Source organism: Acyrthosiphon pisum, chromosome A3, assembly GCF_005508785.2.
Source record: "Acyrthosiphon pisum isolate AL4f chromosome A3, pea_aphid_22Mar2018_4r6ur, whole genome shotgun sequence".
In the NCBI taxonomy this organism is placed as follows: Eukaryota; Metazoa; Arthropoda; class Insecta; order Hemiptera; family Aphididae; genus Acyrthosiphon; species Acyrthosiphon pisum.
The window spans coordinates 1,930,852-1,954,281 of NC_042496.1; the positions used below are offsets into that span (position 1 = coordinate 1,930,852).

Consider the following 23,430-nt stretch of genomic DNA (forward strand, 5'->3'; position numbering starts at 1 on the left):
ATCGGAAATATACTGTTGTTGTGCAACATTTTTGGCTTCATTTATTTCTCCTCTCCCCACCACCACCGTGGTATTTTTGTCGTTGAATTTCCGTGATTTATTTTAGCCCATTTTGAATTAGAGAAAGATATTATTAGGATAGGTCAATATAAGTAGGATATATAGCTATAAGCTCTCGAGGGAATGTTATAAAAAAATAATACCGTAAATATTTTGTTTGACGTTCTATTTATACGTATACACTATATACGTATATGGAATATTTCAGTCGATTAATATATTATTTAACAGTATATCGCAACCCATAAGCGGATAACTCCATAGGTTTACACGCAGACAGAATGATTTTAATTTTGATTATATTATATTTATATTATACGAAACACAAGTCTAGTAGTTTACTCATTCTGCTTCTACACATACGTTGTATAGCTGCTATTGAATAATGTACTTATTTTTATTGACCAGTGCTCGAATTGGGGGGGTGCGTAGGGGGACGGAGCTCCCCTACTATTTTTATTTTTTTTTGCGTACCACAACTATTTTTTGTATGGTCTGTGTTGAATAATTGTGCCCTTGGAACGCAGTTTTTAAATCGTTAGATTGAGCTCCTCTACTTAATTTTTCCCAATTCGAGCACTGTTGTTGAAATACCAAAGCGATTAAAATATCACAAGCAACAATCATAAACATATGATAAACGAAATTATATTTATATATAAAGGGTGGAAGTAAAAACCAGAACATTTTAATTGTTTGTTTGTTTGTTATTTTATAGTTTGTGAATGAGTGTAAACATAAATATTTGAATTATCTTTATTTGTTACGGTGGATTTAATGTTTTGTTTGTAGTTTTTTTAAATAGTATTTTTAGAACTCATTAATCTCTACAAACCCTTTAAGCTATTAATTGTTGTTAATATTAAATTATCATGCAGTGCACTGACGCTAGACATTTTTTTTGGATTTTAAAATTTCATTTTCCTCGACTACTATAGAATCTTGTAAAATTAAGTACATTACTTATAGAAGTTATAGTTTATCTCTTTTGAAAATAATAAATCTAAACATTTTATCAAATTTATCGACTAAAGAAATGTGTATTTAAAAAAAATGTAATTGGAGTAAGTACCAACAAGTAGGTAAACATTGACAAAATATTAAAGATAAATTATAGTTATTCTATCAAATTTAATATTATAGTTTATTGAGATATTAAATACCTCAAAAAGGATTGAAAAATATAAAAACTAATAAACACTGTTATATGGATTTTTTGTAAAACGATAAATTATCTACCATAAATACTTTCCATTGTCATAAAATTAAAATATTTAAGTAGAGATAATTTTAGTTTATTTTGGATATGGGTTAACCTACTTTATAACTATACCTAAATATTAATTTTCAATAGTCAACAAATGAATAAAACCAAACCTATTGGCCGTACGTTTATACTCTGTATACTATTATACTTAATAGAAGTTTATATTGATATATTAATATTTAACCATGCTTTTGATAATTTCATAATATAACTCAAAATAATATTTCAAATTTTCAAATGTATATTAAATAATTCATAATAATGCTATTGGGTTAAAATCAGTTTTAAATGTCATGAAAATAAGATTTAAGTCAGGACCAAATATATTCAACAAGTGTTAGATTATATAATTATATTAAAAAATAAAATTATAAGTTAGTTGTAATTTGAATATTATTATAATTATAAGTCAGAAAATTGTAACACGGGTTAATTACTTTGGCCACTTATAAACATGTAGTCTAAAAATAGACGTTGTTTTAACATTTTAACTACGAAAAAATATACAATTTTATAAAAACAAAACTTTAAACTAGATTTTATAAATAAATATCCTAACTTACTTCATAGTTTTATTTAAGGCTTTTTTAAAAATATTTTTTTCACCAAATAACTAGATATATTATTTTATTTATAAAATTTCATAATGTATTTAATTTATAAAGACTACATGTTTAAAAAGATTACAATTTTAGTTAAACTAGAAATATTAATTATTATTACTAATCGTAATTTGGTGCAAGTTTATCCAAAATTATTTACAATAATGTTTTGCTCATTTTTAATTTAAGTTTTTTTTAAATTAAAATGTTTTTTTTTTAATGTTTCAACATCAACTACATGGCTATTAGCTTAATAACTGAAATTTGTTAACATCAAGCTGTATTACCTATAGATATAAAACGTGATTCATTTAAAGGCTAACGCTTATTATATCAAAAAGTTAATACATTTTTGTAAAATATTTTTTTACATTATTTGGATTAATTACGAAACTACATTTTCGGAAAAAAATGATATATAATATATGTATGTATATATATATATTTTTAATTATTATGTATAAAACTAGAATTGCAAACAGGGAGTTAATTAGTTATAACACTTATAACATATAAGTATTTAAAATTTAGATGAGATATGTGGAATTGCAAAGATGTAGGTAGGTGCCCCTAGCGAGATTAGTCGTCCAATTCTCCGCTTATCCAAACTTTGAATACTTACTTGTAAGTTATAACGGTAATTGGTTACTGTATCAAAATACTATTAGATACTACAAAAAAATCATTCTGAACTATTCTATGGATTTAATACCAATCATTAGAAATATCAAATGTACATTTGTGAAAATAATTGTTCAATGCAGATTTTCAGCTTAGGACAGTAAATTCGGTGTTTTGATTTTAATTATGGTTTATATTTGTTTAAATATCATCAATCGTTATTCAAACATTTGATGTAGCCACCAATATTATTTTTTATCTTAACCTGTAAATATAAACTAAAATTAAATCACAATATTTTTTTTATAAATAGGCCCTAAAACAAATCATAAAAAAATCAAAATACAAGTTATCTGTTATTAGAATGCAGTTGGAATATGAAAAATCGGCATGCTTTCATTCAGAACATTGTCATTCTAAAGAGCATAGGTAGCTCTACTAACATAAAATAATCAATTAAAACAGAACTACGTTTAAAAACGGTTCTCATCTAGTGTTTTTTTACAAGGATTATGTACAAGGTCATATGTTTACATCACTAGTTAGCCTAAACATTCAAACCGATTACCTGGGATCATTTCTGGATTCAATTTTACGTCGACGTTTTGATAACTACCTAGAAACATTATATAGTACAATTAAAATCACTAAATCGTTTAAAAACATTTTTACTAGAATTTGTATTCATATAGTTCAAAACCAAATAAAAATTTGATTTTATTATTAACTCAGCGCAAATATAAGGTACCTACGTTATTTTTTTGTGTTGTAAAGGTTTAACATAATTAGTAACTGAGATACTCTATCGCTAAAACCTAATATTTTATATTTAGTCTTATAAGTATGGATAATTATTCATATGGAGATGTGTTAATGCTTTTAATTAAAAGTTAGTTTCTATTATGTAACGCCGAGATGCGTAAGAAAATCATCTATCAACCACTTGCTTAAAACAAAAATCCCCAGCTTTATGTAAAGGAAGTCACTCAGCTAATTATAAAGACTGTCAAATCTATGAGAAACTCCGACGTCGTTAACATAGAAAAAAAAACCCCCTCCCAAAAATGTGAACCTTCCGTTGCATAAAACTGCTCCATCGATGACTTTTTCAATTAATTCTTATACCTGAACCTCTCTCTCATACTCACAAGCTTCTGCTAAAACCACACATCCACTTAACACCAATATGATCAAACTTTTCCACATTTTATTTTTATCTTAAAACATTTTATAACAGACTTCAAATCACCTGTCTTGACTTTGCTTTTCTTTTTAACCACAATTATCAGGTGCCTCGTCAAAAAAATGCCTCATAATCACTCTTGTTTCACTCTTAATCCTCTTTGTATCCTTCAACAAATGAAACGCCAATAATATCCTAGGCCAGCAGTTCCCAAACTGTGCACCATGGTAATCAAAGGGGCGCCACGGCTCATAAGAAATTATTATTTATTTTTTGTTAATTTCAAATTGAATCTTAAAAAAATTGTATCATGATTTTCGGGTTACAGCATTTTTTTTTTTTTTTATTACAAAGAAGGTTTATTTACAATCTGTATTTATAGTAATAAAATAAGCAAATTAGATGAAATGAAAACGAAAATAAATAGGACAGGGGAGGGAAAGATTCCCATTGGCGGCACCCCGTCATAATTTTTTATAAGCATAAAAATGTATTAATTTTAGGTTGGCTGCGTAGTATGCTTGGAAAGATTAGATATTGTATTATGTTCATTAAAATAATAAAAATTGATTATCAATGAGAATAATAATTAGTATTAATTTAACATTTATGCTCCTCGTGGCTGAATTAGATTAAAAAAAGGGTACCTCCGGAAAAAAAAAGTTTGGGAACCACTGTCAGACTAAACCATTTAAATTAAATAACCACAATAATACACGAACGAAAAATGCCCGTGTAATATACATATTATGTTGTCGGTGAGCTGGTATTTTATAAAACCACTCATGCTTCAATATTATATAATATGCGTTTTGTACTTAAAATTGTACGAGTATAGATTGTGTATTTGCTAGTAAATGCAAAATGAAAAAATTAAGGTTTCTCTCTGTATATATAAATTGTTTAATGCAATTAGTGTGGACTTATTGAATTTATTGATACCTAGACGTTATTTTTTATGGTACGTTGGTATTGAAAAATAAGTTAATAACTGTAGCATAATAAATTATAATATGAAATAATATCATTATAATAAATTTATAATATATGCCATTTGTTTTTGTCAAAAATCTGTTTGACAAAATAAATTATCAGTAACATAGAAAATATTATAAAATAGCATTGGAAATATAGGCTGAAAAATTGTCTCGGCTCAGAATCGTTTTCCGTGTACAATGGTTTATAATTTAAATTGAATTTAATACTTCCATTACCTACTCAATGGTGAGGTACACTCGACTTCAACTCAATACATACTATATAACATATTATACGGCAGACCGATTCTTCCGGTTTCTTTTTTTTTATTTAATATGGATTATAATTTTAGTCCATTTCGTAAAATTAATATTCATTTTGATATACCGAAAATGTATTTACGACATGAAAAACGTTTTACGAAATTAATATTTTATATTTTTCTACGCATTGTGAAAATGTTTCTTTCATGACTAAAATAATGAACATTCACACAATATATGAATATAATTATCGTATAACTGTTACACATATTACAAATGTATAATATTCGTTCATCAATATTTTACAATTATATTTATTATAAGAAATTTAAAATAGATTCCTACTATACCATATTAATAATTAGTAAGATTCAGAAGGTTAACACGTTTTTGATGGGTAAACACATAGTGCGAAACTCTGTGCTTAAATAATAAAATTATATAATAATTAAATAATATTATTATTATAATAAAAAGTAAATTGTGGGTTTTAGTTAATATAAGAGTGTTACAACAACATAGAAATAACATTTACTGATCAACAATTACATTAAAAGAAAGACGTCACTGTAATGAAAATCAACGAAACGCCGCGGCGTCTTGGTTATGCAATATTGCTACATCGGTGTTATGGAATTTGTTTTATAATTATAAATTATGAACATCCATAATAATAGGTTAATACATTATACTTCATTCTTGAATAATATTCATAAACATTCATTTTTGGAATTTTTAAATATACTTATAGACTATAATATTTTTAATCAAATGCATATTTTTGTACTACTTAAGGAGTGTCCTGTGGCGATCAAACTTCTGTTTTCCAAATGAAAACCCCACTTTTTACTGTAAATTATTTAGAGGATAATTTTTTTGAACATTTTGATGTGCCTAATTCAAAATTCGAATGAGTAGTTTTATAGTTATTAAAATGTTTGTATTAAGGATAATAGACCTTAAAAATGGTTTTACATAAATATAAAATAGACATACGATTGGATCTTGGGCCATTCTTATAAATTATTAATATTGATAGATTAATATTAATGACTACAATTTCAAATCATTATAGCTCCCATATCTTATAAACCCATTACTCATGGACCTTTTATCCTTAGAACACAAAGTTGGAATGACTCAAAAAATACTCGTACAAATTTTGATTTTGATACGTCAAAAATTCATAAAAATGATCTGCTGCATTATTTAAGTTTTATAGGGTATAAGTACTACAGGACACTCCTTAAGCAGTACAAAAAAATCTCAAGAATTTGAAAATATGCTCTTAATGTATATCTTAAAATTCAAAAAATCAGATTTTGAATAACTGCATTATTGAAGAAAAAAGGGGATGAGCATACTTGGTGAATCACTCTGTATACTATGTTTCAATAATATAGCACCAATTGTTTTCTACCTACGTTTTTATTTTTTATAAGATTTTATTTAGTTGTTTAACAAAAAAAAAATTATTTTAAAATGAAAAAAATATATTTTTATCCACAAGAAAATGCATTAACCGTTTGTCAAATAATACGTTCTTTTGTTATAAAAACTTATTGTTTCGCAGTAAATAAATTACTATCGATTTGCACAGCCACCATTAAACCAACCTTTTATACTAACCCATACTTCGAGTTATTAAATGATACAGTTAATTTATTTTCATGTATTACTGATGACACAGATTTTATTTGAACCTTATTTATTTTTGAAACTCCCATAGCGACATTATCATTGGTTTCAGATATTATTAGATAATTTATTTTCAATAAATCAATAATAAATAACAAATATATCATATATTTATACAGAGAATCTGAGAATATACCGCTTACCACGATCATTGGCTATTCATTTATATTATTAACCATTTGTTAAATTACAAATTGTTGATGTTCATTATATCTCATTCCATTATCAAAATATATACTTTTTTTTTTTATTTATTTCTATCTAATTTCTATAAAAAAAAAATGTTGGAAAATGGCTTAAATGATAACTATTTATAATACGGACTTCAGTGGTGGTATAGAGCTTAAAATAATAATAATAATCTTTGACATTTATAATTATTATGTTATTTTATTATGTTAGGTTATATTTGTATTTTGTAATATATATAGGTATATATCAGAGTTTTTGGTTCATTATCTTTTAACCATGATTTGTGTTAATGTTAATTGCATGCAACTAAGAAAATGGAATAATTTTATCATTTAACTGTCTACAGAATATATTAGATTTAAGACAAACTAATAGTATTGACTTAGGGGCAATTGTTGTATGTAATTTAATGCAAATTTTGATAACGATATTATATTATTTTTGGATGAATCTCCGATGACTATATTATTGAAGCATATAATCACAAAATGAAACTTAAACAAAGACAACGACGACTAAGCACTAAGGATGATTTGGCATAAAAATAAAAAGTGATGGACTATAAAAAACGGTTTTTGTATTAAGAATATTTTTATAGAACTATCAAATAAAAAATATTTAAATATTTAATTGAGAAAAATACTTTTTTATGAAGGTAAAAATGTTTTTGTTTTGTGTTTATAAATATTGTCATTTTTAAAAATGCTGCAGATTGGATGAATTTCATGGAATGTCGGAGTGGGTTCATTAAATTAATGATTTTCCTAAATGAATACGACAGTAAGATAACCAGAAAAACTTAAAACAGTTGTACAATATTATACAAAAACTTATATTTATCGTGAAGAAAAATATATCTTATCATTTTTAACTTAATGAAGAACTTTATTAATATTGTATGAACTGCTGAATGTAGTATTATGATAATTTCTTGTTCCGTTTAATCTTTAAAAAGGATTATTTAAAAGTGTTTTAGGAAAGCCGAGGAAGAAAGGATTATGAGGAGAAAGTTTTTTACCGGAATTATTTTAAGGTATTTACACTAATATTTTTCCAAGTTTCTTTAGTATCCGCCGACTCAAGAGTTAAGTAACATTTTGTGCATCATGGCGTATCACGGTTTACTGATCTGCGGATTAAGGACGACAAGGAAGAGTTATAATATAATAGTATCCAATTTCGAGACATTTGTTCGATTCAGAATGCTCCGATATATTATTCTCATTTCTTATGAACCGACTCGATACCGCTCACAACCTCGTTTGACTATAGTATTTTTCGTTGCAAATGTCTAGAGAACTGTGACGGCATGGATGGTTGTGAAATATATTTGCTATGAAGTGGTGTAAAAGTACATACATAATTATACACGCAATCGAATAAACAGAACAAGCGTGCCGAGCTGAATAATGTAACGTGATGTATGTACGTATAGAAACGCATGTGCAACACACGTGTATCCATAACATTTAGGTTGTGCGAAATGTAAATCGAAACAGCGTCATGACTCAACGTGAAATATTATATATTTATAAAATGTGTTTTGAAAGATGAACTCCGCAATATTATTATTCATGATTATTTTATACGAACGATTTTAATACCCACTTGGATTAAACGTTATCATGTTACACGTCTTACAATCTGAACGATTACGGGTGTACCGTATTGCATGAGGTCTTATATTATATTTTATTCTAGTTTAAAATTCTGGTGGACATACGCGTGGATAATCTTATGTAAACATCGGTGTACCTACATACGAATCTATATCTATCTCGTTATATTGTTTTTCCATTGACGTTTCGCCGTCCAATATTGGGTTTGCATTAAATTTCACGTGTCCGATTGTGTCTTATATATTTTCCGGAAAATCGTAAAACAACAACAAATAATAAACAAACGGGAACGATAGAAAAAAATTATTTCCTGGCGGGGCAGAACATTATTATTTTCTTTCGTCTTTTCAAAACTATTTCTCATATCGTACACATAGGCTACTTTTCCGTATATCCGATTGCCCGTCGTTATCTACGTAAGTCGTTTATAGTATTATTCTATTATTTGCCTAGTCTCTGTCGTCTCGTTCGTTCGAGAACCGACGGCGACGGCGATGACGACGCGTATAGCACCAAGAACTGTGCGTGGCGGCGCAAGCTGAGTATAACCATAGCTAACCGCCCGCCGCCGCCACCATCGTCGTCGTATTTGCCGGGAACGAACCGAAAGCAAAGTCTTTCCCGCACGCCGACCGAGACCGAAGTCTCTGCCCACCCCTCCCCGCGACTATCGATCCACCACCCCGACTCGAAGTCGTTTTATATTACAGTCCGCCGTCACCATTTGGAAATATGCGTATAAGTATTTATGTTTATAACAATAAATATGTTTCATGTGCGGTGCATGTACAATATTATGTTTTGTGTTGTAATAATAATAATATTATTGCGGTCATACTTATTATTTTGAACGATAAAAACGAAGGTGGTGACCGACCACCACGAGCCGCGACGACGAGACCCAAATATCGGTGGTTAAATAATTTTCCGCATGTGCATATGTGGTGACGTGCGTAGGTGTACTATTATTATTATTAGGTGGTTTCGGAAAAATTAGGAAAATTAATATTATTTAATAAATCTTTAACCTTTACTGGTACTTTGTACAAAACCGCAACTATATACGATGCGTGCATGTTATATGATATTATACGTCATAGGTACACAATATCATATAAAATATAATATATATCATACGCGTAAGTGTTTCATAAAATATAAATTTAATATAACACCATTGAAACATCCCCTTCGTTATGATATATAGTAGGTGAGCGAGTTGACCTCGATTCGGTTTGATTGAATTCTCTTCTTCAGCTTGCTGGTTTCTTACTTTTTTTATGTTGGGTAGGTTTAGGATAGCTATATATTATTTTAGGTCTTATATCACCGTAACCGAGGTCGTTATATCATCATCATCGTTATTATTAATATTATTCTTCGTCGGTGTCAAGTAGGTAACCAACTTGTGTTTACGATGTCATATTTTTATAAGTAAATTTAATTTTTTTCGAGTGTTGGTGAAAAATTAAATGCGATCAGTGGTAGTGGTTAGTATTCGAGTGAAGTTTGACGCGACGCAACGGCTTGCGTAATGTCTGTGTGATTGTGTGAGCGCGGCGCCCGGACCAAAGCAACAAGTGAGATAAAACCGTTACACACAGTTGAAACATTAAACTTATGAGGAAAAATTATGAGAATGATCGTTTTAAAAATCTGTTTACAAATTAAGTGTACTATCTGATTTTTATTTCTCAGATAAATTAGGTCCTCAAGAATATTATATGACATTATGACTCGATGAGTACCTACCTATTATCAATAATATAATTTACTGTACCCGTTTAGTTGATTACAAAATATATTTTAACCGTCATACAATTTCATTTAGCTCAAATAATTTAAGAATATCTCTAGAAAATGATTTCATTAATATATTGTATTATTTTATTATAAACTAATATGGTATTTTATGTAAAATATTAATATCAGTTTTATTCCATATCATACATTTTACAATATGTAACTGATTACGGGGGAATGACGTTGCTAGGAAAGGAATAAAAGTAGAGATGTGGGTGAAATGTGAAAATGCAAATAAATAGTGTATGGATGCCCCTACTTTGAACAATTGAATTTTTATACAACAATAATTTATTTTTTATTTTAACTATTATTGTCAATGTAGAACCAATTTTATCTTAATTGTAAATTAAAAATATTATTTTGTGAAATTTATACTTATATTAATCACTTAAACTATATAATGTATAACTTATAATGCCATATTATTGTAATGTAAGTTATATAACCATTGATCTACCAGCCCGTACTTTTTAATAAATAAATAAATAACTCGGAAGCTTACTTAGTTACTAATTATTTTGAAGAAGAAAAATAAATATTTCAAGCATAATTTTTATCTTTAATTTTATATAAGAAAATATTGTTTCCTGATTTTATTTTAAGAAAATATTAAATATTATCATAGTACCTATATAGTTATAGTAGGTAGCTAATAGCTACTAGCTATACTATAATAATAGATGATATAGTCCCTTAAAATAATTTTGAAAAAATACTAAAGAATTGGCCAACATTTTTAATCGTATACTATTTGATTGTTAAATATTGTATTAAATAATCATATGGTGGAAAGGCCAAGTAATGTAAGCCACAAAAATGAAATTTTACAGGAGAGACTAAAATCTTAATAGTTTTGTTAAAAATTATCCAATGAAGTTAAAATTTAATTGGTTTATTGTTGATTACGTATTTTAATAAATAATTATACAATTAAAAGTTAGAAATTATTTTTAAACTACTTACTGTGCTTCAAATTGAAGGAAGTTGAGGGTTACAGTATTTTACATGGATTGCTATTTTAAACGGTGGGTTACGTTACAAGCTTTTGGGGATACATTATTTATACATCTGCTGCGGCGCATAGCCATATTGAGATGTGAATACTTAACTTGAATGACTAAAAAAGTAAAAACTAAACTTAAACCAACTAGTTTAAAGAAAAAGAATTATGATTTTTTTCTTTTTTCTTTACATAATTGTTGACAAATCAACTAATTGTGCAAACAAAGTAATAAATTCCATGATTGTGGAAAACGCTCCTAACATTCTGTCAATCAAAAAATTAATTGTTTTTGTAACTATGATTTCTCGATTTAATAAGAAATTTAATATTTCGTAGTACCACAGATTATATAAAACTATTATCATCAAATGTAGGGTATTATTGATTCCAATGTATTGTAAAACATGATAAGTAAAATAAAAATAGGGAACTAAAACAATAATGGCGCGGCGAGGGTTACATCAATTGACTGGGTTTGTTTGCAATTATTGTGGGATACGTTGCTGCTTACATCAATTGACTGAAGTTGTTTACAATTATTGTGGGTTACGTTGTTGCTTACATTACTTAACCATTAGTTACTATTGTGGGTTACGCTAATCTTAAATGAGTAAAACCTGAATTTTGCATTGGAAAAAATGATTTTAGGCTTACATTACTTGGAAAAAACCGTGTATTTATACGTGTTTTATTATTTTCAGTCAAAACCTCGATTTTGATAAAATTGAGGGTTACATTACTTGGCCTTTCCACCATCGATATTATAAACATTATATTATGTTCGTATTTAAAATGAATTTTTACGGTTTTTTGTGTAATAATTTAGGTATATTACGATTGTATAAAATATGTTTAGTTTATTTCGTCAATACAATAGGTAATATTTTATTGTTGGAATAAATTTGAATTATTGTTTTTATTTTTATTTTTATTTAAAAAACTGATTAAGAAGTTGGGTAAAAGGTAGTTAATTCCATATTATATGATTTAATCATGCAATATGCGTATTTAGGATGAGTAAATGTATTTAAAATAAAATTATAAATCCAGTGACGAACGTATAAAATTATTTATTTGAACACATGTGATGACTTTGCGATGTAATCTAATTATTAATTTATTTGTATACAGTTAAAGTAACGTAATATTATATAAAAAGTATCCGTTTTTAATGTTTCATATCTAATATTAGGCTTATTAATAATGTAAACTTTTTTTTCTTGTATGGTCAAAAATGAAAACGTGTGGGACAAATTAGAAAACACATACCTAATCTACGTATGTATGATGTGCAAATGCGCAATAATAATTATTAAATCTAAACTCTTCATAATAATCTGTATCATAATCTATGAATGTAGGTATTGATTTATCAGAAAAGAAATTTTAAAATTTAAGCCTGGTTTACTCTGGTTTTATTTTTTTAATAACGATTAGTTCTACAGAATTGTTTAAATTTTACTATTATTGGTAATCTTAATTTATACCGAGGTTCTGTGGTTAAAATTTATAGTAAAACAGACAAATTTGAAAAAAAGTTTTAAATGTATACAATTTTAAATTATAAATGTTATATTGCACGATGAATCATATTATATAATAGTTTATTACAATAAACGAATGGAGTAAAATGTATAATATTGTAGTTATTAAATATATAGTTAGGTGTATTATAGTTTATAATATTTATATTAAATTAATAAAATTTTTAATATGCACCGTCCCAAATAAAATTATTTATTTATAAATTAGTCGCAATTAATAATTCTGTTTACTCAGTAATCACAATATTTTTTAACAAATATTCTTACAAAATAAATATCAAAGTAGGTACGTGAAATACAGTATGTCTATTATTAATATCAGAAAAAAGTCTAAACTAATATTTCAACCCAAGTGTCATACTTAAGGTGTGTATAACATTTTTTTTTTGAAAAATATATACTTTAATATGAGTCATGATCAAAAGATGAGCCATTTATAATAATATGATATTCTATTATCAGTGACGTTCATTCTTTTATGTAGTAAATCAAAATGTAATCAATTTTATTTTATTTTTAAAAGAAAAGTTTAACCTCACTTAGGTACTTTGTTCAGATTTAAATAGTAGGTAGGTATAACATATTAACTTCTATTTTCACTAAATGTAATATTATGTTTAAATAATCATATAATATATGAGAGTATAAATTGTTCGTACACAAATAAACACATAGTAAGTTGAATCGAATAAATAACGAAACGAAGAAATGGATAAATATATTTAACATAACACAAATTAATAATTACTGTTTTTCTGCGTGTCAAGTTGTATTATAATTTTTTGCATCTATTTTTTTTCTTTAGTGACGTCAGTTATGGTTTTTTGTTTCCTTAAGTATTAAAAAGAAAGAGAAAAAGTTCCATTATGGCGCAGTTGATATACTTACATAAGCATTTGAAATTAAATTTAGAATAAAAGAATATGAAATAATCGATGTAAAATATATTTAAATGTTTTATTTTAAATAAGTAGTTGGACTATTTATGATTAATTGCTCAATAGTATTTAAAGAGGATTTTTGAATATCTTAAGATATACGCGTTTGTACTTAAATTGTATTTAGTTTTGATGATATAAAGTTGATACATTAAAATATGTGTTTAAAATAATATAGAAATCATTAATTAGTAAATTAGTTTAGAATTTAGATAAGTCAATATTTTAATGAGTTAATATGGCATTTTAATCATGAAAAGTAATTTTAATAGTATAATAAACAGTAAATCTTATTTTTAAATTTAGCATAAATAATTATTACAATTACATAAAAAAAGAATGGAAAAATCGTTAAAAGTAGATTGGTTTGGTAATAATGTTTTATTTTAATTATTTTTATTGCGACATAAAAAAGATTAATACCTATATGTAAGTACTATAGTATCCTGCGCTGGTTGCCCATTTATATTTAATTGTTGTGTTAAGTAAAATAAATTTATATATTATTTTAGATATCATTGCACTTGAAAAGAATAGTTAAATGTTTTGAACTCTTTTGGAAAAATAGTGTTTTTCTTTGAATTTATTACAAATAGATACTATTGATTCTTGTCTAAATGTCCCTTCAAAAATTATCCATACACGTAATTCTATAAATTGTAAAAATTTAAATCGTTTTAGAAAGTAAAAAGTTTGTGCACCAGAATAAAACGTTAGTTTTCGATGAATGAAATATGTTTGTTGATTGTTCACTATTCAGTTTTATTATTGGAGAGTTAAATTATTGGTTTTCTACGAGAAAATCGTCATGTCAGTGGAACATTACAAAACAATAACTTGCAAAAATTATAAACTTTCTAAAAGTCATTGAGATATATTAATATATTATTGCGTTTATATGTATGTAGAAAATAAAATTAAAGCAAAATGTATCATAGGGGAAAACTTGAATTCAAAACTAAGTCGGAACCAGCTAGATACTTATAACTCTAATAATATATTGTATATTTTTATAAAACAACAAATAAATTGTTAATTATAATATAAATATTTTTATAAGGTTTTATAAGTAATATATTATAATTTATAATACATTGAATTTCTATAACATCAATTCAATTAATATTATACGGGAGTTAAAAATAGTTTACAATATTGACGTTTAATTCCGCTAATATGGAGGTGTACAATTTCCATTGTTATGGATTATATTATATACCAACGTAATATAGGACAGCAAGTGACATTTGTATAATATAATATATAAAACAAAGATTCAAACCATGTAGATAAAATATAAAAAAAAATTAAATAAATCAATTGGTTTAACTCATAAATTGAGTGTAAACAAATAAGCCAGACAGGACATAGGTCATATAGAAACTATTGTTTGAAATTTGCCTTTTTTTGCTCACAGTTCACATTGATCCTACAGGATAATGGGTCATAATGTAATTTAATCGTAAATAACTGCCTTTGAAAAACAATTCTGATTAGAACCACAGTAGTTGCTTAGAACGTATTTTACCTTCCAATATAATAGTTTTCCCACATGCTTAGAAAAACTATTTAGATAATCTAAAAATTATCTGTTCAAAGTACCATTAAAATAAAATGTCCAAAATATAATAGGTATACATAAATATTTTTTACCTTTAGGGTAGAATATGGTTCAGTGCTTATCTGCGCTACCTTTTACATACAACGATTTGGTTTGTTAAATTAATTTTATTATGAAGGGTTGTTGCCAAATCGTATCAATTTAACAGTTTTATGTAATTAAAAAGATAAAATAAATCTATTTGACAACGAATGGTCCGGGTATTCTTAAACATAAAATGTACAATAGTTAATTTCATAGAGGTCACTCTTGACAATAGTTATGTTAATATTAATAGATATTCGAGTAGAACCAATGATAAAAATGTGTTCAATGTCAAAATGTATCTTTAAACAACTCCTCTATCATATTTTAAACGTGCGCACACGTATTCAATTAAAATATAATATAATAAAATATATAAAATTCATAGAAATATATTTATCTTTTTATCTTTTATTGGCTAAATATGTTCCAATATTTATTTTAAGTCGAACGACGGATTTTTTTAACGAGTTTACCGAACCATATTATTATACTAAATACTTAACCGTTTTCTATATTTTAATTATTTTAATAATGATGTTACTTAAAATATTACGAGATTGATTAATGAGTAAAATTAATACACAGCATTGTTGTATATTTTTTTTAAGCTGGTGAAAAACATTTAATTCGATCGTGTTATAGTATGATTAGTAATTATTTTGTAATTATTAATTGTACAACGTTGACAACGTAGGTAGGAGCCTACTATTAGTAACAACTTAGTAAACAATCATGTCATATTTAAAGAATTTATTTGTCATGCGAAAAATATATATGCAATAGTGTTCTCAAAAAGGTACCTATATAGTCCGCAGTCTAGTTCTATGCATAGGTGCAACTAGGGTTAAAATTATGGTGAATGGTAAACTCCTACAAATGTAGGTAATCTCCTACATAGACATAGTGTCAACTCCTGAAAAATATAGTGTTGACTCCTACAAACGATAGTAAAATAATAGTAAGTTTTCAATAAAAAGTCAAATTAATTTTTAAAAAGGTGGACAAGTGGATACCGCTTGTACCGCTGTTGTTTGCTCCTAGCGTACTTATATACATTTAATAATTTAATAATTTCCTCCAGTTTAAATCGTTTAATTGTAGGAGCTTACATTTGGCCAAAATTATTGGGGGAAAGGGGACGCTAAGAGTGTAAGACTGTTAACTTAAAATTACTCATTGGGAGTTCAACCCCCCTCCCCACATGTCATCAGACATTTTTGATTTTGAGCGAAGCGAAATTATGTGTTGGTTAGAGATTTGGGTTTAATTATTTGTTTTTTTTATGTTTGTGACACTATTGCGGTGAGTCAAGTAAGCCAATTGTAAAAATTGTCCACCCAAAATGTCATTACACCCACACAGCATTTTAATATTTCCCAACTATGGTATAAACATTTTCAGGAAAACAATATAGTTGTCAAAATATTTGAAAAAGTTGCGTAAATAACAAGGAAATATTTTATTTATATTTTTTTGGCCAAGAAGTTCACTTTTGAAAAATATTTTGTAAGAAACATTAACAAAATATTTTAATCATTTTTTTAAAAAAAATATTTATATTTTTATGGAAACATAAAAATATTAAGTCAACATTTTTGTGCAATATTTTATTATTTTATGAGAATAAAATATTTATACAATATTATAAGTCAAATATACGTTATTCAAGCACTCCAAAATATTTTCAAAATATTATCATTTCCCAAATGCTGTGTGGGCACCAACCACTATAATATATTATCAAACTGTTTTTTTTTTTTTTGACATTGAATACTAACATAAATTAATTTACATGTAACTCGAGAATAACCAAAAAAAATAAATATATTTCACAGTCTACTTATATTTGGGTTAAATATTATCCAGAGGATGCAAGGTTTCCTCCCTAGCCATCTAGTTGATTCACTGGTTCTGCCTCTTTTTTAATACCATAAAAAGTATCTATAAAAAATAATATTACTGTAAGATCAATTCATTCCCCAATCCGCCCAAAATTAAATATAAAAATTTGGATTTTTGTAAGCCTTGTTAGAGTTTTAGAATATTTAATTATAAAACTTTTTATTTGGTAATATTTAATACTTCTTAGAAAGATAGTTTTCAAATTAATCAGTATTAATAAAATTGAATTTGCGAAAAACTTGATTTTAACAAAATCTATTTTAGTGTTTTTTAGTTGTAATTTACAAATTCTTACACGAGAAACTTTGAAATTTTTAATTTTTCGTGTTATTTTAATTTATTAGGTAGGTGACAATATGATTTATTTGAATACAGTTAAGTTGGTCGTTACATACACTATAGTTGAGGAAAAATCTAAAAATCAGTTCGTGATTTGTTTTTCCATCAGGTAGGTAATACAATTTAACATTCAGTATTATTAGAATAAATAAATTTCAAGTGATTCGCTGTGCATGTTTTAAATAAATATTTCAATACAATTCACCCATTTTAGCTTTCAAATGTTTATACAATTCAATTTCGGCATTTTGCTATATGTGAATATTTATATAAATTATTATCTTGGATATATTTTGTTTCACTTTTATACGAATTGTGTGTATTCATTTATTTTTTACAAGTGTTGTATGAAAATTGAATACCGTACTTAATTTATTTGTGTAAATTACTTTTATTTTTATAGCAATATTATATAAATGTTTTATATTATATTGGGTCAAAATTTCAAGTGTATAACAATATAAAAAATAATTTAATCATATCAAATACGACGGAAAAACGTTTTAATATAATATTACAAAAGCCGTTATTGGTGATAAATTAACATTTTTTTACTATAAGTATAAGACAGTAGACGGTACAAATTGTCGCGTCGATAAATTACAAGAATTTATTATTGTGGATTAATATAAAATATATTAAATATAAATTAGTGTGGTTATAATGGTTACAATAATAATATTGTCGTTCTTTTTTCGTTGTTGGTTTTTGATATTACGTGCGCAACAGGTACGAGAAAAAAAGTATCTTTCCTCTATCGTCATATTTCTTGGGAAAACAAAATACCATTACATTTTGCCAATTTAAAATTCGAATTTAAGTGTGCCACTTAACTCGCACATACATATATTTTAATTTTTTATCTCGATATATTGGCTTTGAGTAAAAACTATATATTCTGACGAACAATACAAATACGACGCTGTCCTGGCCTTCCTAAAATATTACATTATTATCATATATAAATAAACGGTTCGTTCCGAATTCGTATTTTGGCTAATACTTCACCCAAACAATTAATATCATATTATATTGTTACGTTATCCATATATATATTTAGGTATTATAATTTATAGTTGAGTAAAATTGAGCAGGTGCGTCATTTCAGTTGTTGGTGCCAAATTGTTAGCAGTTAAATCATTACCAGGCCTACCATAACCTAGCCTTATAGGTTATAACTTAGCAGCATATTCCAGGTACATAGTACCTATATTGCAGTACAATAATTACAGTATATTGTAATATACGGCAGGCGATAACATTTTTATGGCCTTCGTCATATTTTTTGAAAGGCGTTAAAAAAATAGGAACGACCCCCTCCCCCCACCAATGATGCGCCTGGAACAGTGAACCACGCATTGGCCGTTTGCGAAACCGTTTCGCGCCAAAAACCGAAACGGAGGAGCGTGGACGGTGGTAGGTAATATGCGAATAGAAATGAACGCGGCAAAAAAACGCGTCCAAGCGAGCGCACTTCCTACGAACCGGAAGCGCACGTGTCCACTCACCGATGATGATGGGCACCTCGAACGGGCTGATCGGGTCGACGCCTTGGTCGTCGTACCTGTTGTACGGCTGCTGCTGTTGCTGCGGCTGTTGCTGCTGATGGCGTGGCGGCGCGTACATGGGCCTCGGGCTGTAGATGACGGGCAACATCCTGTCCCTTGGGTCGGTGATCAGCGGTGGTTCGTAAAACGTCTGTCGGGAGTCGGCACCGTCGCCGCCGCCGCCACCGCCGTCGTCGTCGTCGTAATTGTAATCGAAATTGTTATTGTTCTGATCCAAATCGTTGTCGTCGTCTTCGTTGCCACCACGTTGGCGTTTGTCCGGCCGACGTTTGATGGTCGTCACGATCGTCCGCTTGACGCCGCCGCCGCCTCCACCACCACCGCCACCGCCACCGCTACCGCCACAACCCAGCGTCCTGGCCGTCAGGTGCAACAAACACTTCCTGGAGTCCTTGTACTGGTGGCTTTCCAGGTTGTGCGAGCTACCGCCCCTGACCGGCGGCGGGTGTGCCGCGAACAGCGCCACAACGCCCAGAGCCAACAGGCCGCCGCCCAGCCGCAATCTTCGGTTTAGCAGCATATCGCGACCGCTGTTATGACCGCGGGACGGCGATCCGAAGATCGCGGCGGCGACGGCGGCGGCTGCGATCGGACGGCGTTTACGTGCGATTTTATACACGGTTGCGGGAGACTGGTCGCGGAGCACGACGGTTACGCGGCCCGCGGTGTGAACGACTGACTGACTGACTGACTGCCTGCCGGCCGCCACCGCCACTGCCGCCGCTGTTGCCGAGTGGCCGCGCTCAGCGGTGTGTCAATGCAGCAGCAATAGTCGCAGTGGCGTTAGGATGTTACTATTGTTTCGGGGGGGCGGCGGTGGAGGCGACGGGATACGTGAGTGCTGGGGTGAGAGATAGTGCTCTTTTTGAATACTTATTCGCTATAGCGTGTAAATAACGACAGATTAGGAACCTACGCTGCTACGAGTTTCCGTCTCGTGATGGTGAGTGGGTGACTCGTGCCGAAAGCGTGAGAAAAAGAAATGATACTAATAACGATAATGCCAATAATAAAAAAAAAAAAATCCAACGACTGTGAAGAGAGAGAGAGAGAGAGACAATGAGCGAGAGACAGAGGTAGTGAGAATCTGTGGAGGGAGAAAAAAAATCGTACTCGTGAAATCGCGCTTATATACGACGGTTTCAACAGATGTCCTCCGGAGCGCTCGCGGTCGTTGGCATGACGCGTCTGCCGGCTCGTTTGGAATGTGTCGGACTGAAGGGACGACGACTCTGCGTGTGCGTTGCCCCATGTTGCCGGCAGGCCGCTGGCCCACACACCCACACACCCTACTCGCATGCGACATCCCTTAAAATTGCCCGGCTTCAGTGTGCGCGCGCAGCGCACGGGGTGAGGAAATGGGTCATCCGTGTGGGAGATATGTATATATATATTTATTTTTTCCTTTTCCCCTTTCTCGTTCGCTCGCTTTCTCTCTCGCTCGCTCGCTCAACCTCACACACGCACACACGTCCACGTCTCTTACTTTCTCTCTTTCTCGCCCTGTGTTCCCTGAGTTTCCCCGACTGGCGGCACCCCTTCTGCGAGCCGCGGATGATACGACGGTGAGCGTGCGAACTATCTGTATTAGGCCCGACGAGAAAAGCCCGTGGGTGTATTCGTGACAAGGCTGTTAATCACCGCGGGTTAATTTAAGTTAATTAACAAGCTATAGTTAATTGGATTTATATCGAATGGACCGTCTCAAAATACTTATATATACGCAGTGTGATATACAAAAGCGCCGTGTGCAATACCCGAGAATCAATTTCCCACCGAACAGTATATATAGAATCATATACAATATATATATATATATTATATTATTACCTATTAGTATTTGTTGCCATTCATTTTTTTTTCATCCCTTCAAGTACCTGCCATTTATTGTCATTGATATCTGTATACCTACCCGGCGAATGTGATTGACGTCGAGCAATCAGCTTAACGTCGACGTGTATCTACCTGCGTGTTATAGCTGAACGTATTCGCTATGTTTGAGGAGGATACACCCTAACTTTTGGCCAACATATTTTAGTTATTTTTTAAAACACGTGATATTACTTAAAAACCGTTCTACTTTCCCTATTTTTTCCTTATTTATAATGTTTCTAGGGATTCTTAAGCTTAAAAATAACAGTAATGTACAGCTGGGTGATTTTGTGTATAATGTCGGTACTTAAATAATTAAATTAAAAGTAAGTACAACCATCCAATTAATTTTGTGGGGATAATTTGTATACAAATAGCTAAAATTATATTAAATTAAATTTAAATTAAAATGAGTATAATATTTGTTTGGTAATTGTCTGTATATAACCTGTGTTAAGTCTATACGCGTATTTTTTGATAATTTAAAAATACTCTATTTTTATATATTTCAAAACAATAAAAACTTCGTATAAGGTATATACCGTATATTATTATTAGGTACGTCGCAATCCTATTAAGAATTGATTTAATGATTTAAAGGCTGAAAGTTTACCAAGTCATTCTTAGATCTTGAGTTTCCGTTTCAAAATTTAAAACTAACAACATTATTTATTAATGATCTTAAACAAAACAAAAAAAGCGTTGATTAATATTATTAATAAGGATGAAAAGAAAATCAAACTTCAAAGTAAGTAATAAAAAAATGAATGACGAAAAAGTTCACGGAAAGTAATCAATAATCAACGGTTATATTAACAATAATAATAAATAATAAATGTACAATGATTTATTCCTAAAATTTAAAAGTACAGAAAGAAATATTTAAATATTAAACACAATAGTTTAAAATATTTAAACATAGGTAAGTACTTTCGTTATGAAAATAAACCATGTAGGTAGTAAAATACTTCAAAACATAAAAATTAATTGATATAATAACTTATAGGTAAAAAGATACTATTTATATACAGTTTAAAATTGTTTAACTGTGCTTAGGATGGAAAGCCGGACCTAGAGCTGGACTTTAAACATATGTTTTAAACAGAGAAACGTTATTATTTTATTTTTATTTTATAGTTATTTTCAGCGCTATTTCCATTCAAATCAGTCGAGAGCCGCCGAATTTACTTCCAGAATCTAAGTATATGTATTATGGCTTCATGCGCGTTTCTGGTCCATTGGCAAGTATACTGTATTTTGTATATTATACACTGGTAGGTTTGCAAAGACTATAATATTATTTGTGTCCATAGAGCAGAGATTGTTAGGCAAAGGGTTTTACAGGGACGAAACGCTTGGATGGTTTGGGGTTTGGGTACCTATTTGAGAATTTTGGCTGTGTCCCAGCTTTGGATGACATTATGATTTAGAAACATTGAAAAATTATGTCACAAGAGGAATATTGCAGCAGCCTTACTTTTTACTTTGATTGAAAATCATTAACTATGACAATGCAACACAATAATATTATACACAAACAAATTATACAAATGTTTAATGAAATATGTTCGATGTAAGTACTATTGTAATTTGTAAGTACTATTAAATATTAGTAATTAACATATATTAAAAATAATATTTAAAATATTCCCTTGATATAATTGACTATAAAGTAACAATATCTGAATTAAGTGAATTATAGATTTCAGATATCTCGAAAACAATTATAACTTAATCGTCTTATATCACAAAATATTTTATTTAATTCCAAGTTACAGAGAAACTACTACTGAAAGATTTTTTAGTATGGATAAAGTCATTTCCGGTAATAATTTCCCGGAATTTCGGGAACCTAAAATCGGTTACCATTATTTTATACATATTTTTATTCCCGGTTATCGGTTAAGGGTTACCGTAAAACGTTATTGTAATATAGGTAATATGTTTAACTGGTTAAGAACCGATTACTGATATTTATAAATACTGAGTTCCGAGTACTGTTACTTATAAACTATAATGGGTTTAATTTATTTTAGCTACATAAATAATGATAAGCTCGTACCTTTTATAATAATTTAATAAATGATAACTTCCTAAAACTATTCTTAAATCATATTACATATAGGTAACACAATTTTTTTTTTAAAAAAATGATATTTAACCGATTACCGGAAACTGACATTTTTTGAAGCGTTTCCGCTTAGTCGGTAACCTGTAATCTTGAATATAGAACCTTATACCGATAATAGATAAACGCCAACGTCAGGGCAGGTTTACAACCGGTAACCGAAATCAACAATTTTTTTGACTGATAACTTCGATAACGG

At 29.1% G+C, this 23,430-nt stretch overlaps 1 protein-coding gene across 2 annotated transcripts in view; it reads right to left on the minus strand.

Annotated features, from left to right (window-relative positions):
* Positions 1–20,567, minus strand: part of LOC100574097 — a 40,715-nt gene extending 20,148 nt beyond the window's left edge. The window contains exons 1-2 of one of the 2 annotated variants that reach the window (XM_016806408.2): positions 19,172–20,567; positions 3,119–3,166 (exon numbers count right to left, since the gene is read on the minus strand). In XM_016806408.2, coding sequence (XP_016661897.1) covers positions 3,119–3,166; positions 19,172–19,751 — 628 coding nt within the window. In that variant the 5' untranslated portion in view covers positions 19,752–20,567. The remainder of the gene's footprint in view (positions 1–3,118; positions 3,167–19,171) is intronic. The other variant, XM_003246109.4, reaches the window with a different exon arrangement.
* Positions 20,568–23,430: the final 2,863 nt, after the last annotated feature.